The 9833-nt window shown below is 41.8% G+C and overlaps 1 protein-coding gene across 1 annotated transcript; it reads right to left on the bottom strand.

Annotated features, from left to right (window-relative positions):
* Positions 1 to 450: 450 nt before the first annotated feature.
* On the bottom strand, positions 451 to 7713 carry slc25a29l (solute carrier family 25 member 29-like). Its single transcript, XM_070980099.1, has 4 exons — positions 7302 to 7713; positions 5583 to 5626; positions 4579 to 4662; positions 451 to 3039 (listed from the first exon to the last, which is right to left on the bottom strand). The coding sequence occupies exons 1-4, from the start codon at positions 7333 to 7335 to the stop codon at positions 2269 to 2271; spliced, it is 933 nt and encodes a 310-aa protein (XP_070836200.1). The 5' UTR covers positions 7336 to 7713; the 3' UTR covers positions 451 to 2268.
* Positions 7714 to 9833: the final 2120 nt, after the last annotated feature.

The raw sequence follows: 9833 nt of genomic DNA, 5'->3' as shown, positions 1-9833 counted from the left end.
ATGATTTAGGTGAGATGTGTTTCCTGTAAGACTCATCCAGCCAGATGCTGTGATCATAAGGACTCAATCAATGTTGGACTGACACTTGAATAACTTATTGTTTTTGTCACAATAATGGACACATATGTTTACAGCCCTAATCTGAAAGAAGTAAATAAGGGTCAGATTTCTTGAATAAACAATGCTATTTTTGTACATTATTGTGTCACAAAATATTTTTGTCTGCGTTGAACCTTAAATGTAGTGAAGCCTGTGATACTGTCTATGAACACTAGAGGTCAGTCTGTCTTTAACAGAGCATGTACAGTATATCAGGACATATTTGGATTTCTTTACAGTCTATTCCTTAATTCATTCTCCCGGGTGGCCTATTTGGGCTTCTGACAAGTCATGAATATTTAGCTTGTGATACTAGTTGTACCAAGAACAGTCGCTTTCAGAAATCATGAGGAAAAAATGGGCTTTTATTTTACCATTCTCTCAAGGAACTACACAGTGAGCATGCTGCTTTGGTGCAAGATATACACAAACAAGTACAGAACGCAAAGGCAATATTAGACATCAAGTCAGCCCTTTTACAAAGACGATCATCCACAAGTACAGCCGGACAGACCTAAATAAATGGACATTACACAAAACAGAACTGACGTCCTGAAACAGAGAAATACAGGATTGTAATCAAATCTAAAGCTCTGAGAGGAGTCGGATCTATGAAAGATGACATGAAAACACAACCAACCAAATTCAGTGTGGACATCATTATGTCTTTGGACAACCCCAGACCGGATTCAGACCTGCACTTTGGCCCCTGCAGTCCCAGTCTAACATCTGCCACTCGTTGATAAAAGTAACAGCAGCATCTGTTCGGAGCTGCAGATGTAGATGAAGGACGTGCAAGTAAAGTAACATTTTACTTTACTACTTAGGTACCTGTAGGTGTTACATGAGCATTTTTGTGTGTGCTTGACTACAGTATTCTACTTTCCATTTTAAAACTTCTAAATTTTAACTCCGTTAACGGAGGACGGTACAGAGGTCAGAGAAACTGTGTTTGTCAAAGATTAAAAAAAAAAAAAAAGCTTTTCGGGTCAGATTCGGACACTTTCAGACAACAGAACCATTAGTAGGTCGGTTCTATCTTTGGTGCTGAACATTTCAACCCTAAATTCAAGTGTGACTGAAATCTGTTGTCTTTAGGTCTCTTGCCGTTCAACAGGCCGTCTCTTATGCTTGACGCTGTAACAGAATCTTGCATTAGTGGGGAATACAATATATAAAATCTTTTGTAAAGTGAAAAATTCGCACATATCGCTTAATATCATAGCATAAGGTGCTTTATGTGGACACGATACGATGTCCAGAACAAAAGAATTAAAAACAGCATCAGATTTGGTTTTGATACAAACATTTAAAAGAAATTATTACACATGATTAGTCTCATACTGCGACAGGCCAACGTCCGAGCCTGGAATATCTGATAACATATGAACTTCAGAATCCACAGCAGATTATTAAAGTAGACAAAGAACTGAAATAAAAAGAAGAGCATTGCAACCGCACGCTTGATTCAAACTTCAGGCGTCATCCACAGGTTTAGTTTAACTACACATACAGTCATGACCTCAGAGAAAGAATACAACAACACATAAATGTACATGGAACGTGCACATGTATATTTAAACGTACATGCCTTTCTTTGTATTTCTAACCACTACGATGAGATGCTGAAATGTTGTGTTCACAGTATATGGAGGTAAACAGTCCGGGGATGACTCGGCCTGGAAGGCATGCTGAGAATATAATGGATTGAATAACCGCTTAAAATGTTTAAATCTAAAATAGATTTTTTTTTTTTTTTTTTTTTGGTAATGTGTAAGTGTCACTGAATACTTAAGGCACGTCTAACTGTTGTGAACATGATTCCAGACATACTCCATTATGACCTGAAGGGCTAAATATTCGGACTATTACTGTAACTGTACAGCACATTACAGTAAGTCTTGTAACCATCAAGTTTCCTAAATTAATTAAAACTAAAAGAAACGTCTACAAAACCAAGGACTTTTACACAAGCCATATTTACAAGTGCAGCTGTTATCTTTTAAAATATATATTATTTAAATACTACATGTGGTCACTTGCTTACCTAGGATCAGTTCACGTTTCTCATTACTGACACCAGTTAATGGATCATAGACCGGCACGAAGCTGCAAATTCCACCTACACTCGATAGACGTGCTGATGACTGTAGTAGTGCTCACTGTGGCTTACATGCTATTTGGCTGCGTCTGCGGCTGCAGAGGCTGCAGCTGGACGGACTGTGGCTCAGAGTCCTGAATGACACACTCTTCTCCCTCACGCATGTACAACAAAAATAGAGTCACGGTGGCAAATGTAGTAGCATTCACTGGAAACGCGCGGAGCAAAGTGGATGTGAGTCCACGTGAGAACACCCTCCACCCCTCCTTCTTTAAGCTCTGTCTGACACAGTCCATAATGCCACTGTACTGGTTGACGCCCCCGACCCCGTCCGCCTGAAGGCGCGACTTGATCACGTCGATGGGATAGGTGGAGATCCAGGACATGATGCCAGACATTCCACCTGCAAACAACAGCTTGGGGATCATGTAAGGGTCTTCTGGCTCACAGCCCAAGGAGCGAGTCAACACGTCATAAGCGAGAAAGTACACACCAAAACCAGGCGTCTCGCGCAGCAGGGTGGTCACCATGCCGCGGTTGATACCTCGGATACCCTCCTTATTGTAGATTCTCACCAGACAGTCCAGGGAGTTCTTGTACACCTTGTTCTTGGACTTCTTCTCTCCAGTGCCTTGCAGCTGCATGCGTGTCTTGGCCAGCTCCATCGGGCAGCAAATAACGCACTGGATGGCTCCAGCAGACGCTCCAGCCAGGAACTGGTTGAGAGGCGTGTCGCAGCCAAGCTTGCGCATGGCGTTGCCCTGGACACCGAAAACGATGGCATTGATGAAGGTCAGGCCCATCATGGGAGAGCCGATGCCTTTGTACAGACCGAGCACCTACAGACACAAAGACAGATTACTGAGGGAACGTCGCCATCTCTACAGCAGGTAAAGCTTTTGATCATTTGTGCACACAAAACTAGTTGTGAAGTACTAGAAGTTAAAAATTCTACAATTTAACTTCTCCCTAAATTCAAGCTCATAGTGTTAATGCTGTGGCCGGTCAAATTTATTCCCTAAAATTCTCACACGCAATCATACTCAGTGCAATGTAGTGAAAATTGTTCTCTGCATTTAACAAACTGCTCGGCAGTGCCTGAGGATGAAGCTCTAAGCCCAGGCCTTGGTCACGGCCACTGACAGAAGAACTGACCGGAGCCACTGGGGGAAACACATACACACACACAGCGTTGCAATGCATTGCAAAAAAAAAAAAAAAAAAAAGTCTTCAGGTCAATCTAAACAGGTGTTATTTTTGTTCTGTGAATTCATGTACGAGCCTGATTGCAAAAAAAAAAGCTGGGATGCTGTTTAAAATGGAAATAAATGTGAATGTGAAAATTCATTAATCCTTACCGCACAAAAACAGTATGTTTAATGTTTTACCTCAACTTTCAAACTAGCTGAGACAGGAGCAAGCAAAGACTGGGAAACACCTGTTTGGAACATTCCACAGGTAAACAGGTTCATTTGTAACGGGTGATAGTATCATGATTGGGCATGAAAGGGGCATCCTGGAAAGGCTCAGTTGTTCACAAGCAAGGATGGAGCGAGGTTCACTTCTTTGTGAACACATGACTGTATACTTCATGAGCTCAGGAACACTTTGTAAAACTGTTGGGACACGCAGTAATTTGTTTGTGAATGACTGCATTCTGTTCTGTTTAATTATATGTTCACAAATGAGTAATCATTGCACACAATGGCGCAACAATGCAGTCAATCCCCAATTTGTTTTGACACGATACAGGGAGCAGAGGACGATACATTTGGAAATGTTGCTATGCATTTTTTTCAGCTGCAAAATACGCCTAAAATTATGATATAAGTAAAAAAAAAGTCTTTGTCTTGACTCTAACGGTTATTAACAGTAGTTTGCTTGTTTTCACCAGTAACAAAGAGGAACAACTCAGAGAAACAAAGTGAAAAACTGAAGCTTGAAAGGTTTTAAAACTAGACTGCAACAAAAACATGAACAACCAAATTCTTCACCACAGCCGTGAAAGAGTCACCAAGCATACTCAGCGTAGCTCAAATTGCACGATGTCCAGAGCTTTATTTAGCACATACAGGAGTAACGTCCTTGGTGACCCTGGCTAACAGACGCGCCACCTCCCCCTTTCACCCCTCGAACGCCCCATGTTAGGAGCATGCTGGCTGATCTAAGGTTGATGCCTGTGTTCAGAGATGGGACTGTAACAGGACACTGTAAGCGGCGCAGTCACCGCCCTCCACGTTGGCACAGCGAGCAGCACGTGAGGGAAAGCTGCACGCATTACTCGACAGCTGTGACATTTTTAAATGCAGCATCAGAAAATGTTGCTGTAAAGGGCAGTAAAACATTAAGAGGCATTCACAGAACAAGCAGAAGCTTACCGACTCCTGGCGTATGATTGACTGGAAGCAGTGATATGTCCCACGGTACAGAGGTTTGTCCACATTCTGAACTTGAAGCCTCACCTGTGGATGACAGCCTTCATGTTAAAGTCGCACGACAGAGTAATAAGGCCACAACAGCTACAAACCACATATTGTAATGCAGGCTTAAAGGGAAACAAGCAGGCAACAGTGCTTTGAAATGGATGCTTAGGAGGGTGCAACATGAGGGAGAAAAATATCTACCGAGAATGAAGTTGTACAAAAAACAAAAGGTCTTCTGTGCTTTATATTTCTATAGCTCAAGACAAGACATTGGGTGAGAGGGTAAAACAGACCTTGACCATACTTACTAGGTCACATTTCCATGGAGAGGTTGTTTATTTCTCTCTCTGATCTACAACACAGTGACACTGCTGCTGTTAAAGACAGCTCCCCCCGGACACCAGCTCGGTGAGAAATCACGTTAAAAGCAAGGCACAAAAGAGCTACAAGCAAACCATTCACCATCTCTGTATGCATATAAGTGCAGGCTGCCATTTCAAACAATTGTGTGCAACATTTGCCTTTTCAAAGAAATCAAGTGAGTGACTTATGAGAGCGAACTGAATGCAGTCTTTTAAGTTACATGAAAACTTTGAATATTCTGGTTAATTCAGAGAAATGAATCAAATGGTTTTTTTTGTGATAGGTTGAAAACAAACACTGTATTGAATTAGGAAGCAACAGAGTTATCCAGCAAATGGTGATTTACTTCAAATCTGAAATGAAATTAGTACACCTACTGCACACACGGAAATGAAGCTCAGCGTACAACTAAGTGTGAGCTGGAACAATACTGCTAACTCGTTTGCTGAAGTTACTTATTTCTTTAATGCTACTGTGTAACTTAAGGTTATCAAATTCAGGCTGCCAACAGCTGATTTACGACATTGTAACAGCAAAGCACCAGATCATGTTGTTGCCTCACATGAGTTACATGAGTAACGAGTGAAGACACCCACCTTCACAGTGTCAAATGGATGTCCCACCAGCACACCAGCAGCACCTGAACAACAAGAGATGGGATTTAAAGTCACATTAGAGGATGCTAACTAATTACTTATCCCTCACTGTCTTCTAGGCCTGATAAAAGCACAACAGCAATGCACACACACACAAAAAAAATTGTCAGGCACACGACGTGGTCTAATCATCGATCGACCAACAGCGACGCATTGCTTTTGATCAGGTGACTCATCTCGCAACAGCAAACAGCCGGTCCCCCCGAGACCGAGCAAAGCAATCAGCTGGTCACTGCACTGAAGTCAGGGACGAAAGCTCAGCACTCCCCTGTCCTTGACTTGAGCTAAAAATCCATTACACAACAGCAACTTTTGAGGACGTCATACGAGGACCTCTTAGCCAAGAGGTATCTCATCTTCAAATGTACACACACTCCTTTGTCAAAGAACAGTATGTTAGTATTGAAGAAACAATTTCACTTTAATTTCAGTTTTGCACTCTTGTCCACCCTCGCCACACGTTTGCTACCTTCTCCATGACCTGACACACACCTCTGCTACGATCATCAAAATCATTTATTTGTCAATACTGATACAGTCATGTTGATAAAGTGACTATAAAAGCTTTGCAGTTAAATTCTTCAGAGTTGTAGCAGTATTGCATTTATGTTTTAAAAGTTTATTATTACCTTGTCTGGAGCTCATGAGTTAGTCAGTACACCAAAACATCCAGTCATTGTTTCAGTTTAACCAGGATTTGGCATGTATAAATCAAGTGAATGAACAACACACAGTCCATTGCAGTGTTGGATGTTTTAGGGGAATATACAGCATCTGTGGCTATGATGGGGAGAAATCAGGTGATATTTCTGCAGTTGGTGCCTAGAAATACATTACTGCAACCACCAATCTGATGCAATAAGTCCTCGTCCTGCTGAATGGAGAAAATCTCCCGAGTTACAGTAAATCCAACAAAACTCCTACGCCAGGCTCCCATAGACAAAACTTTTATCACATCTGTGCTCTGCAGAGACGCTATCTGGGGTCCCTGATGGCCTTAAGTTGAAGACCTGTCCTTGGGCAAAGACAAAACAGCTGACTAGATTCCCAAAGGTTTAGAGAGTGGCCGCCATTCAATCAGGAAGACCTGAAGTCTCGTTGAACTTGTCCTCTGGAGGTCACTCCCTGAAGAGGAATGATGAGGTTTATTTAACAATGCTGATAATTAACACGAAAAACATGTTGCCATATCCTGATACTTGTCAGACTGTTTTGACACCAAAACAAATAATTCATTGATTGATTCTGGTGTAAGTTAGACGTCAGTAAGTTTAATTCACACGAAATTAGCTGATTCAGTAATGACAGCACATAACCTGAAGACCACTCCCAGTGAGTGACTTACAGGTATGGAATGAAACTTCACAAACTTTACATTACATCCGGTATTTCCACAAGAGTTTGGAGGAAGTAAAAACCTGCCAAAGCTTGGATTTACAGTCTGTCATTACCGTGTGTTCACAATGTGTCTCATACGTGGCAGCTGGGGACAGACCACTAACTTTACATCTGGAGCTGTCCACGCGTTGCTTGACGCTGGAAGACAAAACTGGCTAATGCTAATGCTACTGGTTAGCTTCCAGCAGCGCGCTGGCTTCACTTTGTTAACACTGATGAGCTAACGTGGCTAGCTAACATCAGCGCTAGCTTACTACTTACCTCCTAAGCAGCCCGCGGCGAAGTCCAATGCCATTCCCTCAAAAGAAAAATCTAACGGTTGGAAATTTGTCAAGATAACTCGGTGGCTGACAAACGTAATTCGTAATTAATCGCTTTCTTATAAATAGAATTTGCCCACACTTTCTTATTGACAAACCCCGGCTTGGTGTTCAGCCAAGCAGGTTAGCTCCTTCTACAGTAACGTTATCCTTTTCTGAGACGCTGCTGATGCTGAGCAAACGGAGGACAACGACTTCCTCCGCCTGAAGGTGAGCACACGGAGTCGGAAGCTGGTTCAAACTTTTGACACTTTTTTTTTCTTTCTTTCCTTTTTTTTTTTTTTTTTTTTTTGCTGATGTGTGCTCACACTCACTGCTTGAAGTGCTCTTTCTACCTAACCTTTTCTATTTCTGTGCCGTAGGAGGAGGCAGAGGTTCAAAGTAGACAAGAAGAAGCGTGTTTGGCCTTTTTTAAGGCAGCCCAATCGGATCACTTGGAGGTGGACAACTCCCCTAGCGGGTGCTGTCCGCCCCCCGCGCCGATTGGCTGCCTTCGGGGACCGCAGCAGAGGAGAGTCATGAAACTGTCGTTGCTGGTCCTCCACTTTCAGCACCAACAGTAGTGCCATCGTGGTGGATGTATGACAGTCCCACTGGCGCACTTAGGAAGCCATGTGTAGTGTCGTGCTGAGTTCAGGACACAACCTGACATGTGCGCTGCAACAGACACCTGAAGCGGAGCTGCAACAATTAATCTATTAGCTATTAAATTTATCACCAAATGTTTTGATAATCGATTAATCAGTTTTAGTCTTCTTCTTTTCTTTTTTTTTTAAGAAAAAAAGTCAAAATCCTGTGATCTCTGCTTCTTAAATGCAAATATTTTCTGGTTTCTGTTCTCCTACATGGAATTTGTCTTGACATTTTGGTGCATACAAATGAGCAAAGGAAGAGAAAATAAAATAGAAATGAAAGCAAGTACCGCAAGTCAAGAAACATAAATGCAAATGAGAAAATGTTGCACTAATCATATGTTTTCTCATGCAGTTTGTGCAGGAATGTGCAAAGCATTGTCCAGGCAATGCACAAAACTGCACTGTGAAATATAAACAATATGTGCAATGTGCATATACTGTATATATCTAATAGTTTGTAGTATTGCAATGGTTGCAAAATATACTCTCTCTCTCTCTCTCTCTCTTTGGGGACACAAAATATTAAGTAATCCAATCAATACTAGATTACCAGCTCAGCAGTCAACTGTTTAGAGCTAATTCAATCTGAAATTTGTTGAGGAATATTCAACACTTTAACACTCTGAATTACATACAGTAATAAGAGCCTGAAGAGCGTGGGCCCTGTCATGTCTAAATGAAGCTTTAAGACCTTCATTATTTCTCTTTTGCTCTATATTCCTAAATTGATTGTGTTGAGGTAAGTTACCACAGAGGAAATGTGGGGTCAGGTAGTTTTCTAGTATAGAAAAGCTGGAGGAATTGGAGGTTAAAGGGGGCCCAGTGTCTCACAAACTGTCAGTAACACCTGATTTTTCACTTTTGTAGCATAGTTGGAGCTAGTTGTGCGTCATTACAGCCTTGAAGAGGCTTTTGCACGTCCATTTTTGAATGACTGGATGTTGATTTCCAACACACCAAACAACTATAGCAAAGAGGCAAAAACGTGTCCAGTGGTGTTTAAAATTGCAGAAGGAAACCATGTCTTTCATTGTCAAATACTCCGAACACCTTCATGTCTTTTTCTCAGGTTTTAGGTGTCCACAGGTGAAGGTGCGTCAGTGTTGCCTATTTGGAATTCACAGCAGAATCCAAAGTAGCATCATCCATGAAGTAGGAGGTCTGAGCCTCTACAAGGGAGCCCAGGCTCCAGGAGATGGATCCTTCTGTGCCACCTTCTTTACTACTTAAATCATCTCTGAAAAGCTGGGGGCTGCCAGACAGACCTAAGCAGGTAAATCCAAACACAACCTACCTGTAGATGAAGTTAAAGGACCACTTGTTGAATTTGGTGCCATCTAGTGGCGAGGTTGCAGATTGCAACTGACTACCCATTTTCACAGTTCTCATGTTCATACTGCAACATAGTTGGTATGATCCTCCTCTCCCTTTCTTGAGAACCGTTCCTGAATCAGGCAGCAGATGAAAACATCCCACATTCATAAACATTAATTTTTTATGCAGTATTATTTTTTTACACTTAACTGTAGAAAGTTTGTTTATTATTAAACATATAGGTTTCTCTGCACAATGTCACACCACCATGTGACTGACATATAGTCTACAGTACGTTAACACTGTCCTGTGCTCTGACTGCATTATGGCTGTATTAAGATTACATCTGGATCCTTTAAAGGAACATAATGGAATATGTAATGTCATCTATGTTCACCCAAAGGTGTGACTAATGACATTAATGACAGATCCCAATGAAAAATCCCATGATTTGACAGTGAACCAGCACGCACACCACCAGGAGCCTGGAATTCAGCCATCATTAGCTACATTAGCGAGGTGAG

Source organism: Chaetodon trifascialis, chromosome 14, assembly GCF_039877785.1.
Source record: "Chaetodon trifascialis isolate fChaTrf1 chromosome 14, fChaTrf1.hap1, whole genome shotgun sequence".
In the NCBI taxonomy this organism is placed as follows: domain Eukaryota; kingdom Metazoa; phylum Chordata; class Actinopteri; order Chaetodontiformes; family Chaetodontidae; genus Chaetodon; species Chaetodon trifascialis.
Note: the sequence above shows the minus strand (reverse complement) of the source record. Positions and strands in the feature narration are given on the sequence as shown.